This window comes from Heteronotia binoei, chromosome 19 (assembly GCF_032191835.1).
Source record: "Heteronotia binoei isolate CCM8104 ecotype False Entrance Well chromosome 19, APGP_CSIRO_Hbin_v1, whole genome shotgun sequence".
Taxonomy (NCBI): Eukaryota; Metazoa; Chordata; class Lepidosauria; order Squamata; family Gekkonidae; genus Heteronotia; species Heteronotia binoei.
In genome coordinates this window covers 21185927-21212975 of record NC_083241.1, presented here as the reverse complement: position 1 = coordinate 21212975, position 27049 = coordinate 21185927, and the positions used below count along the sequence as shown (strand labels likewise).

General features: G+C 48.4%; 1 protein-coding gene across 1 annotated transcript in view; it reads left to right on the top strand.

Annotated features, from left to right (window-relative positions):
* Positions 1-26166, top strand: part of EFL1 (elongation factor like GTPase 1) — a 118139-nt gene extending 91973 nt beyond the window's left edge. Inside the window, exons 18-20 of the mRNA XM_060259797.1 lie at positions 495-1495; positions 9488-9672; positions 25794-26166. Of these exons, the coding sequence (XP_060115780.1) occupies positions 495-1495; positions 9488-9672; positions 25794-25982 (1375 nt within the window). The 3' untranslated portion in view covers positions 25983-26166. The remainder of the gene's footprint in view (positions 1-494; positions 1496-9487; positions 9673-25793) is intronic.
* The last annotated feature ends 883 nt before the right edge of the window (positions 26167-27049 follow it).

Genomic DNA, 27049 nt, shown 5'->3' with positions numbered 1-27049 from the left:
CCACGAGTCGGTGGATACTTGCCAGAGTCGGTCCTGCTTAGCTTCCAAGATTATATGTTAATGGGAAGTAAGAGCCACAAAGTAATATATGTCAACTAATCAACCTCAGCAGTGTTGAGAGCAAAAGAAAATGAGATATCACCATGTACTCCTTGGAGAAAAATATGGCGGTGGGTTACTACTGTGATATTTTGAAAAAAAAAAAGTGTTCCCATTCTGGCTGTCATACACCAGGAGCAGAACAAAATCCCTGAAGGTGTGCAGGTTGGCTCGGATGGGCTTGTGACCATGTCAACAGCGAACAAATATGCCACTCTGAGTGTCAGAGCAATGACCCACTATTAAGTCCTTTCCTAATATCATAGGAAGCAGAGGCCCAGGTTGGTTTATCACAAGTGAATGCAGGCGAGCCATCGATGATATTAACTTTGTCCCAAGATCCTCATTGTTTTTCTCCCAGTTGGACTTAATTGTGCTTTTCTGCTTTTTGATAGGTTTGCCAGGGTAGAGATCAGCGTATCAAAACCAATTATTCCATTCCGAGAAACAATCACCAGGCCTCCCAAAATTGACATGGTGAATGAAGAAATAGGCAAGCAGCAGAAACTGGCTGTCATACACCAGAGTAAGGAGGAGCAGAACAAAATCCCTGAAGGTGTGCAGGTTGGCTCGGATGGGCTTGTGACCATGTCAACAGCGAACAAATATGCCACTCTTAGTGTCAGAGCAATGCCACTTCCGGAGGAGTTTACTCAGCTTCTGGAGGAAAATTGTGACTTAATTCGAACCATGGAGCAGTTCACTTCTTCTTTGAATGAAGGTAAAAAAACCCAGGAGATGAATCAGAAGACGCTTGACCAGATCCAAGAGTTGAAACAAAAACTTGAACAAAAACTGCCAGGTAGAAAATGGAGAAATGCTGTCGATTGCATCTGGTCCTTTGGCCCCCGAAAATGCGGGCCAAACATTTTATTGAACAGATTTGAAGGCTATGAGAGATCTGTGTGGCCGTGCTTGGATAAAGGGGTGAAAGAAGCGAGCTTGTATCGGGACTTTGACAACAGCATAGTGAGTGGGTTTCAGTTGGCTACACTTTCCGGGCCGATGTGTGAAGAGCCGCTGATGGGCGTCTGCTTTTCAGTGGAGAAATGGGACATGAGCAAATTTGTGGAGCAAATGTCCATGAACAGGCAGGATTTGGAAGAAAAAACTGCGGGAGAGACTCTGGTGACAGAGGAAGCCACCCCTGTATTGACAGGCAGAGACTCCAAATCGACTTCAGAAAGTAAAGAAAACCAGGAGGGCAGCCAGCAACCTTTCAGACTACCTAGTAAACGTAAAGGAGAGACTCTGCTTGCCGATTGCTACGGCCCTTTCTCTGGACAGCTGATTGCCACTATGAAGGAAGCGTGCCGTTATGCTATGCAGGTGAAGCCGCAGAGGCTTATGGCTGCCATGTACACCTGTGAGATTATGACCACGGCTGAAGTTCTAGGTAAGAGAAATACTGTCCAGGTGCATGAAGACCTGCTCAGCTGATGGAAAGGGTGTTTCAGTGTGTGTTGCGTATAAATGGAAAACTGAACATCACTTATTTTATCTGCCTAGATAAATGGTCTTGGTTTGGTGATCCTGCAGGATTTTTTTGCAACAATATTCATTTTTAAATTTTTTAAATAAAATTTATAATCAGCTTTTCTGCCCTCACAAGGGCCACCAAGGCATCTAACAGATTAAATCATACAAAATATAATCACTTTTTAGAATTGTTACCCCCCCCCCAACATAATAACCCCTTACATAATTAAAACAACTAAAAAAAGATAAAATGCATACAATTAAACATTGTTCAGGAAGAAGGGATCACTGAAGGAATGCCACCTGTTTCTTCCTCCACCTTTGAATCTTGGCATGTTGGCTGATGTTCCTCTTCTTAGTTATTTGGAGAAAGACTTGGATTACTCCATCCTGACCTCTTAGAAAATATGTCAGCTTCTATAGTAGACAGCATTTGGTCTGATGGAGAAACAGCTAGTTCTAAAAGTGAGATTGCGTTTGGTAGCCTTGACTTTTTAGAATTGTGTAGATTTATGGTTTTAATGTCTTTTAGCTTGTTAGCATCTTCTGTGCTGCTGCAAGAATGCTTTTTAGAAAAAAGCCAGTGAGTAACATCAAATCCTCCGAGAGGAAATATTGGTACTTTGATTCAAACTCATATTATTCAAAGGGCAGCTGATGTGTTGCTTTGGCAATTCAGATCTTTGTTTTTTTTCTTTCCAGTGAACTGGGCTGCAATATTTGGTATTGTACATTGCAGTGGTTGGTAATGGTCATAGTGCTCATCAGAAGAATAGGATTGTGGTATCTTTTTTGTAACTCTGACAAATGCAGCATTGGCTTCATGCATATCGACATTAAAATGTCATTCTAGAATCACAGCATCGAGGCTGTAGAACAAATTGGAATCTCCTGAAAGATCTGGCCCTACCTACATAGGATCCATAGGTTCAGGCGTTGTGCCAGGGGCCTCAATCAGTGTTCCCTCTAAGCTGAGTTAGTGTGAGCTAGCTCACAGATTTTTTAGCCTCCAGCTCACAGATTTTTGTCTTAGCCCAGGAAGGATGACCCCAGAGCACAATAATTTAATCTTCTTCGTGGTCTCTGTGCATCACACTGATGGGAGTAGGCGCCAGGGCCGATCTTGATCGGTAAACTTCAAAAGCTGCGGATTTCCGCGCCGACATCCCAGTGTGCATGCCCAGAAGCCCCACCGCGCATGCTCACTGGGACGGGAGCGGACATCCCGCCAGTTCTCTTCTGACCGCCGCGCTGATCAGTCGATCTTTTCTGCTACGGTCGGTGAACTTTGTTTTTTGCTATTTTTGTACTATTGTTAGTTTAGATAGTTGTAGTATAGTATAGTTATAGTATAGTTGTTAGTTAGCTGTTAGATAGATAGTTGTTAGTTGCGGGAGAGCGGGGTATTTTTTTTCCCGCCCTTCGGGGCCCCCTCTCCCTCCTTTCATTTTTCCCGCTGCTATCTTTCCTCGTATGGAAAGACGGTGGGGATTTTTTCGCCGCTGCTCCTCGTGCAGGAGTAAAATTGCCCCTCCAGACGGGCACGCGTTGGGTTTGCTGTGCCTGGGCGAGCAACATCGGCCTGATTCCTGTGTCCATTGTGCCAAGTTTTCGCGGCAAACCAGGAAGAACAGGGCGGCTCGACTTGCGGCGGCGCTGATGGAGCAGGCACTTTCCCCACGTCGACTGTTGTCGGAGCAGGCTGAACAGCCGACTGGTCAGTCGGACCAGTCGGCATCGAAACCGGTCGATACCAACCAGGTCCTTTCCGATGCCGATCGCCCTCGGAAACGATCGGGCTCGGCTTTGACTTCGGAGTCCTCAGTGCCAGTGAAGCGGCATAAGGAGGACAAAGGGGTGCCTGCAGACAAGGGGAAGAAGTCCAAAAAGCAGAGACACGGCAAATTGGCGACGCAGTCAGCCCCGGTGTCTCCATCGGATCCGACAGTTCCGGTCGTTCCGCCACTCAAGCTCTTCGCTTCTCTGGTCTGCCAGCCGAGCACCCCGTTGGAATCGAGGTCGACCCAGCTTGTTATTTCGGACTCGGACTCAGAGATCGAACCGGCCCAACGTGTTGGTGCCGATTGAAGCCTGCTCGGTCAACTCACCCCGTGCACGAGTAGCCCATCGGCTCGGGCGCGAGATCGGCGTTGAGATCGCTCTTCAAGCAGCCGCTCTCCTCGTTACAGAGAAGGGGACCGCTCGCCGTGTGGAGCTGCAGCCCAGATCCCATGGGACCGGCAGTGGCAGTACTTGTACGGGGCCTACCCCATGCAGCCACCCTACCCGTGGCTCCCGCCGCGACAGATGGACTGGGACTAGGCATCGGAGACTTCGTATCGGTCCCGTACGTCTTTTCGTACCCTGAAGCAGGCTCCGTCGAAGCCCCCGGAGGTGCGTCGGAGGGAGTCTGATCAGAGCACCCCGTCGGTGAAGGTCAAGTCCACCCCGGCCGCACCGGTGTCTCCTAAGCCGCTTCAGCAGTCTGAGCTGTCCGACTCCCCAGGAGAGTCTCCTAGGTCCCTGGAGGGTTCGTCGCCTGAGAGAGAGACCTCGTCGCATGGTGAGCCGTCTCCTCCTCTGAAGACCTCGGAGGAGCAGCCCATTTCGCCGTCGAAAGACCTTAAGTCTTACGGTGATCTGATAAAAAGGATGGCACAAATGCTTTCCCTCCCGACGGTGCAACCACAGCCGATTGTCACGGACACAGTCTTCGACATTGTCCAACAAGACACCTCCACTGCCGTAGCACTGCCACTCACCAACGTTATGTTGCAGACTGCCAAGTCCTCCTGGGACAAGCCAGCGTCCATGCCTGTGTCCTCCCGCAGGCTGGACCATATGTACAGGATCCAAGAGTCATCGGCTGAGTTCCTCTAAGTCCATCCCAAGCCAAACTCGGTAGTGGTGTCGTCCTCCAAGGCGAAAAAGACCCATTCCACGCCCCCTGACAAGGAGGGCAGGAAGCTGGACGCGATGGGCAGAAGGCTGTACTCTGCGGGTTCCCTGGGGGTCAAGATTGCAAATTATGTAGCTTGCATGGGCAGGTATCAATACACCCTGTGGGACCAAGTATCCGCCATCATGGGTTCCCTTCCGGAGCAGAGCAAGACTGCCCTAAGGAAACTTCAGAAAGAGGGCATGATCTTGGCAAAGCAGCAACTCAACTCCACCAAACATTCAGGGGACACGTGTGCCAAAGCTTTGACTACGGCCATCTCTCTCCGCAGACACTCCTGGCTACGGTCCACTGCTCTTCAGCAGGATACGCGGGCCTATGTGGAGGACCTTCCATTGGATGGCACGGGCCTCTTCAGTTCGAATACAGATTCAGTCCTGCAAGAGCTGGATAAAAGTATTAAAACCTCCAGGAATCTGGGAGTGTCGGGGCCTCGTACACCAGCAAAGCGGCAATGGCCGAAGACATGGCAAAAGAAGCCTTACTCGAAGTCGCCGGAAAGGCAGTGGCATTCGAAACAGGCGATGTTTACCAGACCTCAGTACCAGGCTAAGCCCAAATACTCTCCTCCTTCTGCCCGGGCACCAAGCAGCACAAGCAGGGCCTTTGACTGCCTCCCATCTTTGGGTGGCCCTGTGGACTCGGACCTTATTCTCCTTGCCAGTTTTTTCCCTGCCTGGGCCCCTATCACCTCGGACCACTGGGTGTTGTCCATAATCCGGCGGGGTTATGGAATAGAATTCTGCGACCCCCCTCCCACCCCGACTTTCGTCTCTACCGCTCCTTCACAGACCCTTCGGGAGGAGGTTCGCTCCCTCCTCCTCAAGCAGGCCATCGAGAGGGTCCCCACGAACCAACTGCGACACGGGTTCTACTCCTGGTACTTTGCGGTCCCGAAGAGGGATGGGGGCCTTCGGCCTATCATGGACTTGCGAGCTCTGAACGCATTTGTAAGATGCGACAAGTTCAGAATGACCACTCTACCGTATAGTCTTCCTCTTCTGGGGCGGGGGGATTGGATGGCCACGCTCGACCTGAAAGATGCGGATTTTCACATCTCAATCCATCCTTTCCACCGGCAGTTCCTACGCTTCACCGTCGGGGACAAACACTTCCAATACAGGGCCCTGCCTTTCGGGTTGTGCACAGCTCCGAGGGTGTTCACCAAGACTATGGTGGTGATTGCCGCCCACCTGCGGCTGCAGGGAATAACACTCTTCCCGTACATCGACGACTGGCTCCTGGTGGCAGAGACGAGAGAGTCGTTGTTGCAGCACATAGCAGTCACCCTAGCCTTGGTGGACGAGTTGGGGCTTCAGATCAATCAGAAGAAGTCCCATCTCCAACCTGCCCAGAGGGTGCAATTCATCGGGGCGATATTGGACACACGGGAGTGCAGGGCATTTCTTCCCCCGATCGGGCAGACGCCATTATCCAGATGGTCGGGGCTTTCCAGCGGAATCCTACAGTCTCCGCGTGGAAGGTTCAGCGCCTTCTGGGGCTTATGGCAGCCACGACTGCGGTGATTCCATTTGCGAGATTGAGGATGCGGACTCTGCAGCTCTGGTTCTTACGGAGCTTCAAGTGCAATCTCGAACCACACTCTCGCCTGCTGATGGTGCCGCCGGACGTCTTGGCGTCTCTGGACTGGTGGGGACAGAAACAGCTCTTGGTAGAGGGGGAGCCTTTCCACAGACCAGCGCCCTCCCTCACGATCATGACAGATGCATCCTTGTGGGGCTGGGGAGCCAACATGCCCAGCAGCACATAAACTTTTTGGAGTTGCTGGCTATCTTTCACACCATTCATTCGTTTCAGCCTCTCCTGAAGGGCAAGTCGGTGGCGGTGATGACCGACAACACCACCGCTATGGCGTACATCAACAGGCAAGGCGGCACGGTGTCCCGCAGACTTTGCCACCTAGCCATGAGGATTTGGGAGTTGTGCAGGTCGCTGAGGGTCTTCATTCGTGCAGCCCATCTCCCAGGGGAGAGGAATGTGCAGGCAGACTTCCTCAGTCGTGGGGGGGGGCCCTGTTCCACGAGTGGGAGCTGAACTGGGAGTTCCTGAGTCCGGTGTTCTACAAGTGGGGGACCCCGGTGCTGGACGTTTTCGCCATGCGGCACAACGCAAAGTGCGAGATGTTCTGTTGCAGGGAGGGAGCGGACCTGTTGGCACTCGGGGACGGTCTCCTGGTACCCTGGACTTTCCACACAGTGTACCTCTTTCCACCCATTCCACTGCTCACCAAGGTGGTGCAGAAACTGCTGAGGGAGCGTCCACAGGGGATCCTGGTGACGCCATGGTGGCCGAGGCAGCACTGGTTTCCCTTGGTCCTGCGCCTATCCAACGGGACGTTTCATCAGTTTCCTCAGGTCCCGGACCTATTGCTTTCCCATCAGGGTCAGGTCCTGCACCACAATGTTCCGCATCTTCGGCTGACTGCTTGGCGGCTGGGACCTCCCGGGTCTCCGAGAGGGCTCAGTTCGTCATGATGAACTGCAGGAAGTCCTCTACAAGGAAGTCGTATGCTTCCAAGTGGGCGAAGTTCATAGAGTTTGCAGTGAGCCGTACATCACAGCCTGAAACGGCCGGCCTGCCGGTGATCTTTGACTTCCTGATTGCTCTGCTTGACAAAGGTCTGGCGCAGTCGTCGGTGCACATGTATTTGGCGGCCGTCTCCTCACAGCATGCTCAAATTGATGGCCTTCGGTTTTTACGCACCCGGACACCAAAAGGTTCCTTAAGGGCATGACGTGGATGTACCCCGCGGTGCGGGCCCCTGCCCCAGCATGGGACCTGCCTCTAGTGCTTAAGGCGCTGATGGGGAAGCCTTTTGAGCCAATGGCCTCTTGTTCTTCTCACCTCCTTGCCTGGAAGATGGCTTTCCTGGTGGCCATTACATCTGCCAGGAGGGTGGGGGAGCTGGCGGCGCTGCAGTGCGACGCCCCCTACCTGATTTTCTCTGCGGACAGGGTGATGCTCCGTCCTGATGTCACGTTTTTGCCTAAGGTGATTTTGCCTTTCCATCTCAACTTGGAAATTTTCCTGCCTGTCTACTTTCCTTCGCCGGTTAACGACTCAGAACGTTGCCTGCATGCCCTGGACATGAAGCGGGCATTGTCTTTCTACCTTCATCGTACAAACCCATCACGGAAGGACTCCAGGCTGTTTGTCTCTTATGCTGCGTCCTCTCTGGGTCAGCGGATCTCCTCTCAACGGTTGTCCAAGTGGATCACTGGGACGATCTGGTTGTGCTATCTCCTGTGCAAGACACCTCTTCCCGGTCCACTTCGGGCCCATTCGACGCGAGCGGTGGCAACCTCGGCTGCTTTCATGAGGGGAGTTCCCCTACCGAACATTTGCAAGGCTGCCACGTGGGCGTCGGCGCATACCTTTGTGTCGCACTATGCGCTGGACTTGAGGCGTAGACAAGCTTCCTCCGTGGGCCGTGCTGTGCTGCAGTCTGTCTCCTCTTGATGGACCGTCGCACCCTCCTCCAGGTAGGCCTTGAGCTTGTTAATCTCCCATCAGTGTGATGCACAGAGACCACGAAGAAGATAAACAGGTTTCCTACCTGTAACTGATGATCTTCGAGTGGTCATCTGTGCAGTCACACTACCCGCTCTCCTTCCCCGCTGCTGACGGTCCCTCCTGAGGGGCTGACGCGACGGTCAGAAGGAACTGGCGGGATGTCCGCTCCCGTCCCAGTGAGCATGCGCGGTGGGGCTTCTGGGCATGCACACTGGGACGTCAGCGCAGAAATCCGCTGCTTTTGAAGTTTACCAATCGAGATCAGCGCTGGCGCCTACTCCCATCAGTGTGACTGCACAGATGACCACTCGAAGATCATCAGTTACAGGTAGGAAACCTGTTTTTCGGCTGCTCACAACTTTAATGCCAGTAGCTCACAAAGTAGAATTTTTGCTCATAAGACTCTGCAGCTTAGAGGGAACATTGACCTCAATGTAGGCTGCCCATAGAACAAGACTGACCACAACAGGGATGGCTTTGAAGTAGTCAAGACCCACCAGTCACTCTGCAAGAGAGAGAAAAACGTCCAGTCCTAGACACCAGCCAGATGGTTAGCTCAACACATAAAAGTAGAGCCTATTGGTCAAGCTCTAGAGAGATAGTGTAGACTATCCCAACTGGCACTGTGCTGTATTCACTGGAACATGCATTATGACCTTTATTTAGCCTTTATTCTGCTAAGTTTGGGTGGTGCTTCTGTAACAAAGAACGACATGAATCACCACCATCATTTTATGTTTCTATGCTCCTTGCCTATAGCTGCCAAGAAAGCAGGACAGTAGAGACTCAACACAATAGCTGTGAACAGGGGCTTTTTTGAGCAGGAATGCAGGTTCTGGCTGGCTTGGTGTCAGGGTGTGTGGCCAAATATGCAGATGAGTTCCTGCTGGGCTGACCATGAACATCTCAAACAAAGCCTCTGAGCAGACCTTGTCCTTTAATTCTTTACACAAAGACCAGTGCTTGGCGGGCCATCATAATAATGCACTAGGCAGGCAATTCTGAGTGTTGCTGTCAGGGAGTGCCGATAGTGATCACAGGAATCACATGTTACCACTGGAACATCCATCAGTTTAGTAGCAAATGGAACTCGCTCAAACTCCCTGTTTGTTTTCCCAGTTTCTCTAGTACTAATTTTTGAGATGTATTGATTTTAAGCATTTTACATCTCCCTCCGCTACCATCTGTATAGATATTGAAGGCACCTATTTTTCAAAACGAAACATTAAACAATACTAAGGTTGGGAACTATACCAGAAACTCGCATTTCTTGCAGTCACTTCTGGTAGCTACTGATTTTGCTTCTTTAGGTGGTCCTCTCTCTCTCCCCCATGTGTATAAATCAGCTCTAGTTCAGTGGTCATGTATATGATTCTGTAGAAAGGATATGAGTTCATGAGCCTTGTGCCTCTGCAGGCCGTGTCTACGCCGTCCTGTCCAAGAGAGAAGGCCGGGTGTTGCAGGAAGAGATGAAAGAAGGGACAGACGTGTTTATCATCAAGGCGGTGCTGCCCGTGGCAGAGAGCTTTGGTTTTGCTGACGAAATCAGGAAGAGAACAAGCGGCCTGGCCAGTCCGCAGCTGGTGTTCAGTCACTGGGAGGTAAAACTTCTTTTTATTCCCATCTGTCCCAAGTATTTATTTCCTGTAGAAACAACAAAAGGAATAATAAAAAGATGAAGAAAGAGGCTTGAATTATCATCAAAACTAACTTTTTGCATTTATTCTCATCTAAATGAAGGTAGTTTATTTTGCAATGCATTTGATCCTTTCTAAGCAGGCTTCAGGTTGTTCCCATCCTATAGAATCATAGAGTTGGAATGCCCCTCCAGGGTCATCTAGTCCAGCCCGCAGGAAATTCACAAATTCCTCTTCTCCCCCACACCCCCGATGACACCTGCTCCATGCCAGAAAGAAAGAAATTCCAGGACCTCTGGCAAAACTGGCCTGGAGAAACATTGTTGCCTGATCTCAAAGTGACAAATGGCATTTCCCTGGACTTGTAAGAAAGGGCCATGTGAACTAAGCACTGATGCAACCTTTCCTGCCCTCCTTCTCATGGTCAGCCTAAGTTCACAGAATCAGCACTGCTGTCAAATGTCTAGCTTCTGTTTAAAAACCTCCAAAGAAGGAGATCCCGCCACCTCTCAAGGAAATCTGTTCCACTGAAGAACAGCTCTAACTGTCAGAAAGTTCTTCTTAATGTTTAGTTGAAAACTCTTCTAATTTAATTTCAACCTGTTAGTTCTGATCCAACCTTTTGGGGCCACAGAAAACAATTCCACACCATCCTCTATACGACAGCCCTTTCAAGTACTTGAAGATGGTGATTGTATGACCTCTTTGTCATCTCTCCAGGCTAAACATGCCCAGCTCCTTCAGCCTTTCCTCTTAGGACTTAGTCTCCAGACCCCTCACCATCTTTGTTGCCCTCCTCTGGACACATTCCAGCTTGTCCATAGCCTTCTTAAATTGTGGTGCCCAAAACTAAACACAATGCTCTAGGTGAGGTCTAACCAGAGCAGAGTAAAGCAATACCATCACTTCACGTGATCTGGACACCATACTTCTGTTGATGCAGCCCAAAATTGCATTAGCCTTTTTAGCTACGGCATCACACTGCTGACTCATTTTCAGTGTGCAATCCACGAAGACCCCTAGAGCCTTTTTGCACATACTACTGTCAAGACAAGTCTCCCTCATTCTATAACCATTCATTGGATTTTTCCTACCTACGTGCAGAACTTTACATTTATCCCAATTAAAATTCATTCTATTTGTTTTAGCCCAGTTTTCCAGCCTATCAAGATCATCCTGTATCCTGACTCTTCTACAAAAAGTTTTCTACTGTGTTTGCTACCCCTCCCAATTTAGTATCATCTGCAAATTTAATAAGCATATTGATAGGGGTTTTTTAGCTTTGGCAGATGACACTCTGCATAGCTGAATACGTCTGGTTAAGGAAGGCATGCTGACAACAGCCTGCTTTCAGGAAGAGGTGGAGTAGAAATAAGATCTGAGATGGCCAAGGCTTGTTCTTTTGGAAGGCCCCTCTCATTCTTCTGCACTGGGTCAAGTCTTGCCACAGGACTTGCTAAACCCTGGGAGAGGACCAGGCTGCACAGTGAAACCTGGTGCTACTTCACATCTCTCTTTTAAAAAAACAAGTCTTGCGGAGGTCCCCTCGCACTGTACTACTACAAAGGCTCCCATTATTGCAGCAACCATCTTGGTTGTGGGACGCATGTGCTGGGCCTAGATAGGGAATTTCATGGAGACCCAAAAAGAGAGAGACCGTTAAAATAGGAAGAGCAAGATTTGAGTCCAGCAGCCTGTATCTGATGAAGGGAGTTTTGCCTTTTGAAACTTAAACTCTGGAAATCTTGTTGGTCTTTAAGGTGGTGTTGGACTCAGGTGTTGCTCTTTGATTTCAGACTGTAAAGAAATGTGTTGTTGTTTTTTCCTTTGGAGGTTTGAAATGAGCAAAACTCCCACTCTGAATTTTAAATGTTTTCTCCCCCTCCCACAGAACTGGCAGGAAGGGGAGAAGTCCATTCAGTTGCTTTCCAGACTTACCTCAGCCTACTTTCATACAAATGCTAATAGGTCTAGACAATGGAATGGTTAAGCTTCCCCACACACACACACACCCTTCCAAGCAGGGAACAGAGACCTGGAGGAATAAAGGCTAGGAAGTCTTCAGGAAGAAATTTCTGGAGACATCAGGAAAAGGTACCTTGACTTGGCCTGACCGGGTCAGTGGGAAGGAGAAAGAGAGGTGATAAAACTCAGGGGAGCAAGGAGGAAACACACTTTTAGGGGGTGCTGAGTCTGAGAGCAGACAGAACTCTCAACTGAGAAGGCAGCCATTGACCATGTGCTGGCCCAAAGAGCCCTGGAGAAAGCTGCCAGGTGATGATAATTCTGTAGAGATTTGTAACTTCCCAAGCAAAAGGAGGCTGATAGGGCATGTATTGAGAGAGGAACAGAGGCATTGCGTTTTACCCATTTCTTTTGAATCCCTTACTCAGTGTGGTACTGTGCTAAAAGTATGCTTGTAAACATTTTATTTTTAATAAATGCTTTATAACTTGTTGATGCTGGCAGTGGTTCTCTGCATCACATAGACCCATTATCTTGGGCACTTTTAACAGGAGCACCAGGGGGGAGACAGTCAGTTGGCAAGTGGCTATTCCTCAAGGGAGTACAGGGCAGTAAACTGTCCCCGTGGTGACCAGGTGCTGGGCAGCAGGAGACACAGAGGCCAGGCCTCAGAACTTGGAAGGGAAGCTGGGAGTCCTGACCCTCCCAGTGGGTAACTCCTGCAAAGGTCAGGTGGTGGTGGCAGGTTACCAGAGAGAGAGAAAGCCTCTACTGGTGTTGGAAAAACCTTGGAGGGCAGGTTGGAATAGGGCCCGGAAGACGGAGTAGGCTCATTTTGTCACACAGACCTACACGGCTGTCCACCTGAAATGTGGATCTTTGGGTCACTCATGGTTTGCATGTTTCCTCCCCCTTTCCTTTGTTCGTGCAGCCCACTTAGATATGGATTTCCTAGACCCTCTGGGTTTCAGATAACCAACTACTTCGCTCATCTTAGGGGGAAAGGCTTGGGGATTTTGTGTTTGTTCAAAATGCCCCTTCTTTAAGGTATTACTTTTGAAAGCTGGAAATGCTTTTGAAATACTGACACAGGTGCCATGGATCAAGTATTGTTTTGATTGTTGGGTATTGTTTGTGGGTCAAGAACAGCAATAAAATGAATTGCTTCCCTCCAGTTTCCTAGCTCCTGTCCATTTCTTTTTTCAATTGTGTTTTTCTCAAACCATGTAATTTACAATCAAGCCCTTTTGAAGGGAAGATGCTTTAAGGGATAGGAAGGAGAATAAAATTACATGCCTCTTTTCTAAGTCGGCTACAATCTCTTTAGGCAGTTCCTCTCTTTAAAGACCTCTCTCTGAGGAAAATATGGACTTGGCTTCAAATTTTTCCTTTGTAACTCTGTTTATCCAGGGCATCTTCCAGCTCTGAATTCAGTATCGGGTTGGAAACCCGAGCGAGAATGCTGTACGATTTTGTTCCCTTTTGCAAGAGTCCCCCCATCCCCCAAAGAATGTTCAGGTTGTCCTGGGTTGCTGTTACATGCGTGTTTGCCAATTCCTGTAACTTCGGCTCAAGTAATTTCAGCTCAAGTTGGAGCTCAAGAAGAAGATGAAGATATTGGATTTATATCCCGCCCTCCACTTCGAAGAGTCTCAGAGCGACTCACAATCTCCTTTACCTTCCTCCCCCTGAGCAGGCCCCCTGTGAGGTGGGTGGGGCTGGAGAGGGCTCTCACAGCAGCTGCCCTTTCAGGGACAACCTCTGCCAGAGCTATGGCTGACCCAAGGTCATGCTAGCAGCTGCAAGTGGAGGAGCAGGGAATCAAACCCGGTTCTCCCAGATAAGAGTCCGCACACTTAACCACTACACCAAACGTGTGGCACCACCGGAGCTCAAGTCATAGAATCATAGAGTTGGAAGGTACCTCCAGAGCCATGTAGTCCCACCCCCTGCACAATGCAGGAAATTCACAAATACCTCCCCCCCCCCCCAGCACACATACTTCCACAGTGACCCCTGCTCCATGCCCAGAAGATGGCAAAAACCTTCAGAATCCCTGACCAAACTGGCCTGGAGAAAAATTGCCTCCTGACCCCAAAGCGGCAACCAGCATTTCCCTGGGCATGTAAGAAAGGGCCACAAGAACTTAGCACTGATGCAGCCCTTCCTGCCCTCCTTCTCACTGATCCTGCAATAAATTGATGCATTTTAACGTTAGGTCGTAAACTTCATCTGGTGAGTGCAATCCATGTGTGGTACATAGATGCACATCTTGGCAGGCTTCACAGGGCTCACTCAGATCCCACTGAGCAAGCAGCCTGAGTGCACTTTTTGGAGCAGATGGTGAGAGGCAGCACTCCTCTGGGTTAGGAATTGTTCTGAAATTCTCTTTTATCTAAATCTCTTCTCAGTTTATTTTGTTCCAAATTTGACCCGCCCTTTTTCCAAAATGGCACCAAGGCATGAGGAGTTCAATCATTTTGTTCTTTTTTTTCCTTTCTGAATTTTGTGTGTTGCACTGGACGTGCACAATTTTGTGGCAGCTTTCAGGTCCATCAGTTCACTTGCATTTTTTGTTGCAACTCCAGCGTGCTTCCGTGCTCATGTAGAACACTGCAAAAAAAGCAGTCTTGATGTGGTTGTTCTGCAGCTGTATCAAAATTTAGCAAAACACAGCACAAAATAACTTGACGTAAGATCAAATTACCTCCCAGTTTTCTACCAATGTTCAAATCCCCATCAGTAACGTTGAGAAATTAGGGGAAGGGTTGCAAATTAACTTAAAAGTGTAGCAAACTACTCATGTTCCACCTCTGGAATGATTTTTAGACGTTCTCATAGTTAAACTGGAATTATGGTGCAGTAGACCCTTACCTAGATAGCCCAGACTAGCCTGAACTCAGAATCTAAGCAGAGTCAGGCTTGGCTTCTACTTGGATGGGAGGCCACCAAGGAAGTCTAGGGCCAGGCAAACCACCTCTGAACATCTCTTGCCTTGAAGACCCTGTGGGGTCACCACAGGGCAGCTGTGACTTGATGGCATTTTCCACCACCACCATGGTGGACCAATGGCAGCTTTTTAAATATATTTTATAAACTATCTGTTCGGTAGTTTAAATTAACATCACTGTACAAGTGCCTTTTGACACTGCCTTTTTATTGCCTTATGGTTTGGAGAGAGTTCTTTGTTTATGAGGGGGGACTGTAGGCTTTCTTTTCGTCAGTTTTCACTCTTTCCGTAGCTTTATTTGGCATGGACTAGTGAAGCTTAAAACCGAGAATAGCAGCATTCCTGGTAGCTTTATAAGACATTGCAAGCAGATAGGAGATGCCATTGAGAGTCCAGTGTATAAACTAATTGATTTTGCATTTTGTAATGCTACTGCACTGATCTTTATTATCATTTTACTATTTGCATATTTTAATCGATGAGTTTAGGCATGTACTTCCAGTAGCTACCAATAAATAGCATTATTAAGGTAAACTCTGATGAGTACCAGGATTTGAGAGAGAGGTTCTATTAACCTCCAGGGATGAGAGACAAAATCAAGGGTCAGCCCTTTTCCTTCTTCGCTTTAACCTATTCTGTTGTTGCAGTGTTGTTGTTGCAACTGAATCATTGCATCAAAAACTGGAGACAGTGTCTGTGCTGGAGACTCAGGTTTGTATCCCTATACAGCCACAGAGCATTCTGGGAGCCCTGGATAACACCACTCCCCCTCCCCCCAGCACATCCCACATGTCAGAGTTAAGGCAAAAGAGGTTTTATTGTCCCACTGACTTAAAGCTGAGGTGTGTTGTGGGTTTTTATTAAATTTGCTCTGGCAACTTGTTCAGTCTCCATAGAAAAGGCAGAATAATTTTATAATTTTTTTTAAAAAAAATTAATAAATTGAACAAGTGCCCTGAAATCCTCAGAAGAAGGGGCAGCACATGCATTTTTATTTACTTTATAAACCCCCCTTTCTGCCTTTGAAGCTTTCAAAGTGGGTTACAGATCAGTTTGAATCAAGTTCTTTTCAGTCTCAGCTGAGGTTGGTTCAGGAGAGGATTGTCCTCTGAGCTTCCACTTTCTTTCAAGAAAGACCTCTCCTACAGCAGTGTTTGTTTCCAACTAAGCCATGTCAAAACTATATCCTGTTAACCTAAGTTTAGTTTGCTGTAGCCACACAGTAGTTTGCTTTTCTTCATCAGGTTTCATTGCAGTAAATATTGGAAGTTAGTAAAAGGAATTTTAAGTGAAAAATGACACATAGATTAGGGCTGCGGGATGCCCCGTTTCCCCCCATCTTTCCAAAGTCAACAGAAAGCACTCTCTTCTTAAGCACTCCCTTTAAACAGCTAAGACTTAAAGAGCCAATCAACTTTGTCCATAGTTAATCATTCAGGAATCTTGGCCAAACGGTTTTTTAAAAAGTAAAATGCCTCCTTGGAGCCCTCCTTGGCTGACTTCCCCTCCCCCCACATTGAAATTAGGCATTCTCAACCTTGAGGCTGCTCCCCCATGGCAGAGCTTAGGGTGTGGCTTCCCCAGAGTTAAGTAAAATGGACAATGGGAGCAGCCTCAAGGTTGAGAATTGCAGGACAACTGCAGGATGAGAAGGAAGCCGTTCTGTTCTTCCTACTCGCATTTTGCACAATGGTCATCATCCATTGGATTTGTTATCTTTTATCTCTTAGTGAACCACGACAAACCCAAATAATCTCTGTTCTCATGTGCAGTTCTCACATTAGGCCAGTACTGTGTAGAGCAGGAGTGTCAAACACATGGCCCAGGGGCCAGATCAGGCCTTCGGAGGGCTCCTATCAGGCCCCCAAACAAATCAAAAATAGGTTTGCAACTTATAGATACGCATTTGAACAGCATACTCAAGATTGCTACAGCACAGACATTGTCTCCAGTTTTTGATGCAATGACTCAGAACAAGAGGTGTCAGTTATCAGAGACTATTAAACAAAATATTGCAAGAGTGCTAATGTTTTAAGCGTGTTTTATTTTAAGTTTTTAAAAAATCTTTAATTGTGTTTGTGTCTACTACCTGGCATTACATTTTATGGCACACATGGCCCGGCCCAACAAGGTCTCATTTATGTCAGTTCCAGCCCTTAATAACAAATGAGTTCGACACCCCTGTTAGAGTAATGATCTTCAGCCCATGGTTAGGACCCTCAGATGTTTGTGAAGTTGCAGTTGTTGGGTTGCAAGTCCCTAGAGAAGTGGCATTTTCTTTTTGTTTCTTTTTGGAAGGACCTGGTGCTAATGAACATGTGTACAGAGCAAGGACATAAGATCTCCTTTGAGGTCACTCCACAATGGAAAAGATTCTTCCATGACTGTAACTGTCCCTGGCTCCTTTGGACACAGTCACTGTGTCACTGGGGATGTATGTGTCTGCGGAGCAGTATTTGTGAATTTCCTGCATTGTACAGAGATTGGACTAGATGACCCTGGAGGTCCCTTTCGACATCCAAGATTCTCTGTTTAAGAAAGGGTTTAACCAGATTGTACTCCATGTTGAGCAAATATTGTTTAGATAGTCCATAATAACCCAACTTGGACTCCGTTTCTCTAATCCACGGTGGCACAAACGAGTCTCTTGCTATCAGCCCCGCCAAACTGGTGGGCTGAGTCATTAGTTTATACCAGTAAAGAATAGCAGCAATCCACAGTCTTGCTTTCACAGTGACCATACCTGTTTCTACTCTGATAAATGAGTTGGGAGCACATGGAGGGACTTGTAGTATGTGCCTAAGGAACTTTGATTGCACTTTCTCCGCTAAATACCAGAGATGCTGATATGGTGTTATACTCAAGGGTGCCCCATATAGAATTTGAGCGAGGGCCTTGGCCTTAAAGACCTTAACTGCAGCCGCCACGTTCTGCCCCCCGGAGGTCCAATAGAGAGCCAGTTTGGTGTAGTGGTTAAGTACGTGGACTGTTATCTGGGAGAACCGGGTTTGATTCCCCACTCCTCCACCTGCACCTGCTGGAATGGCCTTGAGTTAGCCATAGCTCTGGCAGAGGTTGTCCTTGAAAGGGCAGCTGCTGTGAGAGCCCTCTTAGCTCCACCCACCTCACAGGGTGTCTGTTGTGGGGGGAGAAGATATAGGAGATTGTAAGCCGCTCTGAGTCTCTGATTCAGAGAGAAGGGCGGGGTATAAATCTGCAGTCTTCTTCTTCTTCTTCTTCAATAGAATTTCTCTATGGCTCCTGAACTTTTTGCTGCATTTGTTGTAACATATTCCACATGTGCCTTCCTGGCCCCTGAGGCCTGAAAGACTACCCCTAGGTACTTAAAGCAGCGTGTCTGTTCAATAGCCCTATTGTTTATCTTCCGATGATGTACCTTGGGTCTATTTGCAAAGGCTAAAATTTTAGATTTTGAATAATTTATTTCAACCTGATTAGCTTGGCAGTAAAGCGCAAGAATTTTCATTGCTCTCTTTAGCCCAATTGGGGTCCTAGAGACCAGCACTGCATCATCTGCATATAGCAGGAGCGGGATATGCCTATCTGCAGTCTTTGGAGCATGCACCACTTAAATGTTCCCCCAGATCGTTTATAAAGAGGTTGAACAAAAGTGGCGCCAAGATGCAACCTTGCTTAACTCCCTTCCCTACTTTGATGGCTTTCGTGAAATGTCCCTTCGGATTTATCCTTGTCCTGATCTTGGTGTTCCTATATAATGCTTTTATCAATGCCAGTAGCCTCTGATCAATTCCCATCCCTCTCAATTTTTCCCACAGTATGTCCCTCTGAACCATATCAAAGGCAGATTTAAAGTCTATAAAGGCAGCGTATAGGGCAGAGGTGCTGTTAGAGGAATATTTGGAAATAAGATGGTCCAATACTACACAATGATCCAGAGTGGAACAACCCGGTCTAAACCCAGCCTGTTCTTCTCTCAGGATGTTTTTACACTCAATCCACTCCCACAGTTTCTCTTTAAGATGGCTGGCGTATAACTTGCTTAGGATACTTAAAAGACTGATGGGTCTATAGTTATTTGGGTCATTTCTGTCTCCTTTCTTATAAATAGGTACAATAATTCCAGTATCCCAGCCCGAAGGTACCCTCGCTGTCCTGTCTATTTCAGTGAATAATTTGGCAAGTACTGGAGCCCACCAGTCAGTATTTTCTTTAATTAATTCGGCCGGGATTAAGTCAAGTCCTGGTGCTTTATTAGGCTTCAGGGCTCCAATTAAAGATTTTATTTCTGAAGGCAGGAGGTCCCTTCCAACTCTATGATTCTGTGATTCCTGGCCTTAGGACTGTAAAATCCCTTCTTATAACATGACTCTGTGACATGACTATGGTGTCATATGCATGCAATTCTGTGGATCCCATGTGGCCACCTGGGTTTTAAAGTTGGGTTCAGTTCTCAAAAGCTTAAAAATCATTATTGTAGAAGATAGAGTTGGGCTTAAGCTGTGGAATTAGTACCCCATTCATCTCTGAAGTCCCCCCCCCCCGGTTTATTTATTGCCATAAATATCCTAACTTTTCTCCGTGGAGCTTATAGCAGTTTAGGGCAGAGGCTGTGTCTCAACTGAAAGAGTCTGCTTTACATGTAGAAGGTCTCCGGTTGGATCCCCAGCATCTCCAGTTAAACACCCAGGCAATAGGTGATGTGAAAGACCTCTACTTGAAACCATAGAGTGCCACTGCCAGTCTGAGTAGAAGGTCTGATTCCGTATAAGGCAGCTTTATGTATGGGATAGGGTTCCCTCTGTTGCACTGATCAAACCTAGATCTGCTTAGCTTCAAGAAGATTTCTGGATCATGTGCCCTTGCTTTGCTACAAAGGATAAAAATGGAATTGCTTCATCTTGAGTGCCTTGTTAATTTTAATAGTGATAAACTTGCAGCTGTTTTGCAGGTCAAAGCGAGAGGTTCGTGTCAGTTTATATCAAAAGAATACAATGGGAGCCAGCAGTCAGTGGAGGGAGACTGAGTCTGGAGAGTCTTTAGTTCAGAGTTGCAAGGATCACTGCAGGCAGGCTGCAAGGTTGTTCTGAGAAGAGGCTGAGGTTACTCTGTGTGGGAAGGTGAACATAGATGTTTCATGGGAGTCAGAATGTGCCGACTGCACCTGAAGAGCAGATTAGGCTGGCTAGTTGATCTCAGTGGCTTGAGCATGTGTACTGTCTGTTGAGCCAAGCAGGTCTAGAGTGGGACCAGAATCTGGCTTGGGGTGGCAGCTACTTTAGAACCCTATTGATTCTGCTCTGAGCTCCCAGAAAGAGCACCAGGGCACAAATTGCACAAATAAGTAGGCCAATGTCTGTTATGAAAAAGTGTTTGTTCACTGTACGCTTACCCTGCTTTCCTGACCAAATTGGTTCCCAGAGCCGCCCATAAGAATTTAACAAAAAAAAAACCCAATGCAAAGGACAGTCAAAACACAGTACAGACGTTCCGTGAAGGTTCTGTGCTGCCCCTTTGAATACATTTTTTGCATGTTGTTTATTATAGATATTCTGTATGCAATTCAGGAATCTGGAACCACATTTAAAGTATTGCAGTGTTTTTCGTAGAAGAGCCTAGGACACTATCGAAGGCTTTTTCAGCATCTTAAAATAAAAAGGCTCCTTTTTCACACTTACGTTTAACAAATTCTAATTGCATCAACAACAAAATGGACATTATCTTTCATGTATCTTTTTGGTACAAAACCTGTTTGATGAGGATGAATTACTTTAAGAATACATTTCCTTCTAGTGGCCATAATTGAAGCAAAGTTTTTATAGTCCACATTTAACAGTGGGGAGGGTCTGTATGATTGTGGCAGCATTGGGTCGTTGTTCTCTTTCTATATTAGTGTTATATGAGCTTCTTGCCAGGATGGTGGGAGCAAGATTTTTTTTCACTTCCATCGTTCATAATATATAAATACAATCATTCAATATATAAATACACGTTGATGGGGTCCAAACTGGTGGAGACTGACCAAGAGAGAACTTGGGAGTCGTAGTAGATAACTCACTGAAAATGTCGAGATTGTGTGCGACTGCAGTTAAAAAGGCCAACGCTATGTTGGGGATTATGTTGGGGAGAGCCAGTTTGGTGTAGTGGTTAAGTGTGCGGACTCTTATCTGGGAGAACCGGGTTTGATTCCCCACTCCTCCACTTGCACCTGCTAGAATGGCCTTGGGTCAGCCATAGCTCTGGCAGAGGTTGTCCTTGAAAGGGCAGCTGCTGTGAGAGCCCTCTCCAGCCCCACCCACCTCACAGGGTGTCTGTTGTGGGGGAGGAAGGTAAAGGAGATTGTGAGCCGCTCTGAGACTCTTCGGAGTGGAGGGCGGGATATAAATCCAATATCTTCATCTTCATCTTCATTATGAAGGGAATAGAAAACAAATCAGCCAGTATCATAATTCTCCTGTATAAATCGATGGTGTGGCCTCATTTGGAGTACTGTGTACAATTGTGGTCACCACATCTCAAAAAAGATATTATAGCATTGGAAAAAGTCCAGAAAAGGTCAGCTAGAATGATTAAAGGGTTGGAACGCTTTCCCTATGAAGAAAAGTTAAAGTGCTTGGGGCCCTTTAGCTTGGAGAAATGTTGACTAAGGGGTGACATACGTTTACAAGATTATGCATGGGGCAGAGAAGGTAGAAAAAGAAATACTTTTCTCCCTTTCTCACATGGACACTCAATGAAATTGCAGAGCAGTCAGGTTAGAACAGATAAAAGGAAGTACTTCTTCACCCAAAGGGTGATTAACACATGGAATTCATTGCCACAGGAGGTGGTAGCAGCTACAAGCAATAGACAGCTTCACGAGGGGATTGGATAAAACATATGGTGCAGAAGTCTATCAGTGGCTATTAGCCAAAGGATATAGATGGAACTCTCTGGGCCAATGATGCTCTGTATTCTTGGTGCTTGGGGGGACAACAGTGGGAGGACTTCTAGTGTCCTGGCCCCACTAGTGGACCTCCTGATGACACCTGATTTTTTTGGCCACTGTGTGACACAGAGTGTTGGACTGGATGGGCCATTGGCCTTGTTCAACATGGCTTTTTTTATGTCCTCTTATATTCCTATAACTTTTTGTAGGGGCAGAATTATTTTGTCTTAAAAGGTTTTATAACAAATTGCATCTGGTCCTGGTGCCTTGTCCTTTTTAAATTTCTTAATGGCTTGTGAGATCTCTTGAATTTAAACATTTTGGTTCAAAATTTCTGTCTTCATTTGAAAATTTGCCAGGTTAAGACTTAATATACTCATCCATTCCATTCACTGTCAGAATTTCTTTCTTATAAAGGGGGGGGGGGAGTTCAAATTCTTGAATTTCTTTCTCTGTATAGCAAAAAATTTAATCAGTGGAGTTTTGACAAATGGGTTTAAAACAGATAAAGGAATTCATCAAGGATGTCCATTCTCTCAACTAGTTTTTATTCCTGCAATGGAAATTTTTGCTTCTAAGGCGAGATCAGAGTTCTGCAGTGGTCAGATGCCCGGCAACTTCCCACTCTGCCTCTGGCATCATTGGTGGCGATCAGGCACTGCAGGCTCCCAGACAGAAGTAAACCCACCCCCTCCTCTGGCTACTACTGTATCTCCACCTAATAATACCTTTAGTTCAGTTGAGTTCTTCCTCACCAAAGACAACTCCATCATACAATCCAGCAATTTTTTCTCCCTTTGCAGGCTAAGAGTCCTGTAAGAAGACAGCAACTAAAGGCGCACAAGGTCTGTTGCTTGGTTCATGCTGTCTGGGCTGCTAAATTTCTGTGCCCCTTGGGAAAGTGAGTCCAAATAGAGGCCTGGTTTTCAACCATTCTTGGGAAAGGGGGGGAGTGTAATGCATAGGGTGGCCAGACCGTCCCAGTCTCCCGGGAAAGTCCCGGTTCTGGCCCCCAATTCCCGGCTCCCGGGCTGGCTATACCGGGACCATTAGAGGTCCCGGTTTAGCCAGCCAGAGAGCCGGGGGCCGCGCGCGTGGGCGGGAAAGGCAGCGTCCCTGCGCGTGCGCAGGGTGATCGTGGCGGGCTCTGCGCATGCGCGGGGACGCTCCCTCCCTCCCTCACTCGCCGCCTTCCCCGCCCGCGCACGGGGCCCGGCGGCGGGTGGCGGCGGAGGCCGGGGAAGCGGCGGAGAGGCTGGCGCTGGTGCAGGCGGATGCCGGGAAGGGCGTCGGAGAGGCCGTCGCTGGAGGGCCTCCAGCAACCAGCGCTGGCCTATCCGACGCTTCCCCGGCCTCCGCGACCGCTGCAGGGCCCCACGCGCGGGCCTCCAGTGCAGGCGGAGGCCGGGGAGGGCGTCGGAGAGGCCGGCGCTGGTCGCTGGAGGCCCTCCACCGACCAGCGCCGGCCTCTCTGACGCCTCCCTGGCCTCTCCGCCGCCAGCCTCTCCGCCGCCCTGGAAACAGGTAAGCAGGGCAGGCAGGGAGGGAGGGGGCCGAAAGCGGGGGGGGCGGCTGGCGGGAGGGGGCGGCCTTCCTTCCCTCCCTCCTTTCTTCCCTTCCTTCCTCCCTCCTTCCTTCCTCCCTCCCTCCCTCCTTCCTTTCTTCCTTCCTTCCCTCCTTCCCTCCCTCCCTCCCTCCTCCCTTCCCTCCCTCCCTCCCTTCCTTCCCTCCTTCCCTCCCTCCCTCCTCCCTTCCTTCCCTCCCTCCCTCCTTCCTTCCCTCCCTCCCTCCTTCCTTCCTCCCTCCCTCCCTCCCTCCTTCCTCCCTTTCTTCCTTCCCTCCCTTCCTCCCTCCTGCCTTCCTTTCTTCCTTCCCTCCTTCCCTCCTCCCTTCCTTCCCTCCCTCCTTCCTTCCTTCCTTCCTTTCTTCCTTCCCTCCTTCCCTCCCTTCCTTCCCTCCCTCCTTCCTCTCTCCCTCCTTCCTTTCTTCCTTCCTTCCTTCCCTCCCTCCCTCCTCCCTTCCTTCCTTTCTTCCTTCCCTCCTTCCCTCCCTCCCCCCTTTCTTCCTTCCCTCCTTTCTTCCTTCCCTCCTTCCTTCCTTCCTTCCTTCCCTCCCTCCTCCCTTCCTTCCCTCCCTCCTTCCTCCCTCCCTTCCTTCCCTCCTTCCCTCCCTCCCTCCTCCCTTCCTTCCTTTCTTCCTTCCCTCCTTCCCTCCCTCCCTCCTCCCTTTCTTCCTTCCCTCCTTCCTTCCCTCCCTTTCTTCCTTCCCTCCTTCCTTCCCTCCCTCCCTCCTCCCTTCATTCCCTCCCTACTTCCCTCCCTCCCTCCCTCCTCCCTTCCTTCCCTCCTTCCTCCCTCCCTCCTCCCTCCCTCCTTCCTCCCTCCCTCCCTCCTTTCTTCCTTCCTTCCTTCCCTCCCTCCCTCTGGCCACCCCTGGAGTAGACAATACTGACTTTGGTGGACCCAAGCACTGATTCAGTGTAAGGGAGCTTTGTGTTTGTGACTGGACTAGACAATACTGACTTTCGTGGACCCAAGCACTGATTCAGTGTAAGGGAGCTTTGTGTTTGTGACTGGACTAGACAATACTGACTTTGGTGGACCCAAGCACTGATTCAGTGTAAGGGAGCTTTGTGTTTGTGTCTTCTGGTGCAATTTTGTTCTCAGATCCTGTATTTACTTCATCAGTATATGGGATAAGGCACTTTCTCAACTGTGCTGCATAATGCAGCCTATTTATTTTGTCCTGTTTGCTCTGTTGGCTCTATCTGCACCACCTTCATCACTTTCGGGGAGTGGATCCCCCAGTGGGGTGGTCTCCCGACTCCCTCCGCCGGCTGTTTCTGATAGCCCTGCGCCCCCTCTTTCATTTGATATGTGTCCCGTGCGGGTGCCACCCTCCCGCCGGGAGATGCCGCAAAATGAGCCCCCTTGAGGCTTATGGCGGCAGGGCTTGGGGGAAGCGAGCTAGACTGCTGTTCTTTTGAGGGGTTATAGAGTGTTTCGAGCCCGTCCCTGTGGCATTGGTCCCATCGTTGGGCCCAGGGGGCCGGCGCAGCAGCACGCTGAAGCAGCCTGTCAGTCACTTCCGGGTTCCTGTCCTGCATCTCGACCTGTGTTATTAGTGACAGGCTGCTTCGGCGTGCTGCTGCGCCGGCCCCCTGGGCCCCACAACGATGGGACCGATGCCACAGGGACGGGCTCGAAACACTCTATAACCCCTCAAAAGAACAGCAGTCTAGCTCGCTTCCCCCAAGCCCTGCCGCCATAAGCCTCAAGGGGGCTCATTTTGCGGCATCTCCCGGCGGGAGGGTGGCACCCGCACGGGACACATATCAAATGAAAGAGGGGGCGCAGGGCTAGCAGAAACAGCCGGCGGAGGGAGTCGGGAGACCACCCCACTGGGGGATCCACACCCCGAAAGTGATGAAGGTGGCGCAGATAGAGCCAACAGAGCAAACAGGACAAAATAAATAGGCTGCATTATGCAGTACAGTCTCACTGGAATCTGACTGGCTTCTCAGCGTGGAACCCATTCTCTCTAGTCTTCTCACTTTGAAAAAAGTAAAAAAAGAGTTTTATTTAACTTTATTTCCCCCTTTCCCTCTCTATAAATAATCTTGGTGTTTCCGGCGGTGATATTTGGGGGATTTTTGGGGACGTCACAGGAAGTGCTGTGAAGTCACTTCCTGTTTCCAGCAGTGGCATTTGGGGGAAATGATGTCATTTGGGGGAAATGATGTCAAAGGAAGTGATGTCACTTCCTGCTTCCGGCAGGTGGCGCGGGGAAAATGATGTCACAGGAAGTGATGTCACTTCCTGTTTCCGGCAGGTGGCGCGGGGAAATGATGTCACAGGAAGTGATGTCACTTCCTGTTTCCGGCAGTGGCATGACATCACCGGAAGTGCCGTCTCCGGAAGTGATGTCACTTCCTCTTTCCAGCAGCGCGCGCACACCCCCCACCTCCCCCCCCCGCCAAAGGTGTCCCTGGCTGGCCTTCAGACATTATGGCCACCCTAGTAATGCATTTCAATGATCATTGATTTATTCAAGCAGAAATTCTTGCAGATCCATTTTTTACTCAACTAGCTAATTTCCTGTCCGGTCTCTTATTTTTGGAAAACAAAGCTTTCTTGCTTGATTTGCAGTCTGCCTTTAGCCAGCAATCTTGAAACACAGAAAATTTATCTGTAATTATCCCATCTGTTTCCCCCCTGTTGCCTTCCATTAATGCTGTCCTTTCTACAATCTCTCTCTTCCTAGGTAATTTCAGACGATCCATTTTGGGTACCAACTACAGAGGAGGAGTATTTGCATTTTGGAGAAAAGGCGGACTCTGAGAACCAGGCCCGCAAGTATATGAACGCTGTGCGAAAGCGAAAGGGGCTTTATGTTGATGAGAAAATCGTGGAGCATGCTGAGAAGCAAAGAACCCTCAGCAGAAATAAATAACTGCCTTCACTTCTGCATCTCAGTTTTCTTGACTAAGCGCAGGTGAATTATTTTCCATGCTGGATATTTAAAAAAAAGAAAAAAGTCACCTTGGATGTTACAGGTTCTGCGTGGATTTTTCTTGTTGTGAGTTGTCTGTGGCTTGTGTTTTAATAAACCTAAGCCGCTCCAACTTTTTAAATTATTATTATGTGCTGCAGCTTCCTTCTTATGTCTGTGTTTTTTTTTTTAAAAAAAACCTTTCTTCCTTCAGGCAACCCTATCCCCTATGTATTGTTTTGCCAAAAAAGAAAGAAAGAAACTTCTGCAGATCCTGCTGTGGAGTCCTGCATGTTGCAGAGGATTCTGGGATTGCTTCTGTTGCAGAGGATTCTGGGATGGCTTCTAAGGCATACACTCATTTCATGCTGGTTGCAAGCCAGGCCTCTCTGTCATGCTGTGTGAAGCAAGAATGCACTCACCAGCCTACCCAGTGCTTGCCAGCATGTTGCTGTAGATCAGTAGTTAGCAGTTGGCAAAGATGCCTTTACTATTCCTTCCACTGTGGACCCCCTCCCAAAATTCCAGGACTCCCAGAAGGTCTCTGAAACATAGTGTGAAAACTTGAAACAGGAGAGATATGCAAAATTTTACCACCTCACATGAATACACTCACAAGAAGCTGCCATTTCAGGGCACATTTCAGAGAGCTCTGGGATAGAGAAGAGAAGTGCTTCAAGGGTGAGGTTTGTGGCTCAGCAGCTGGGGAAGTTGCTGAAAACTTCTGAGTTTGTGTGAAGGGGTGAAGGTGATTGTTGCTGTTTGATTAGGAGTGGCTGTGTTCCCCACCCTATTTTCATTATTAAGCTGTGCCTTGCCAGGGCGAGAGCTAAAGGGCTCTTAGCCTGGGGGCCGCGTAAGGACCAGGAACCCAGATCCCTAATTTCCTTGTGTTCCCAATAAGGTAAGTAGACTCTCCAGACAGGGAGCCACATAAACAAACAGGGTTTAAAAGGGGACTGTATATTTTTAAAAAGCTATCATGAAGGTAGAATACCAGCAGGGGGGTGGGGGCTTTCCATTGTTTT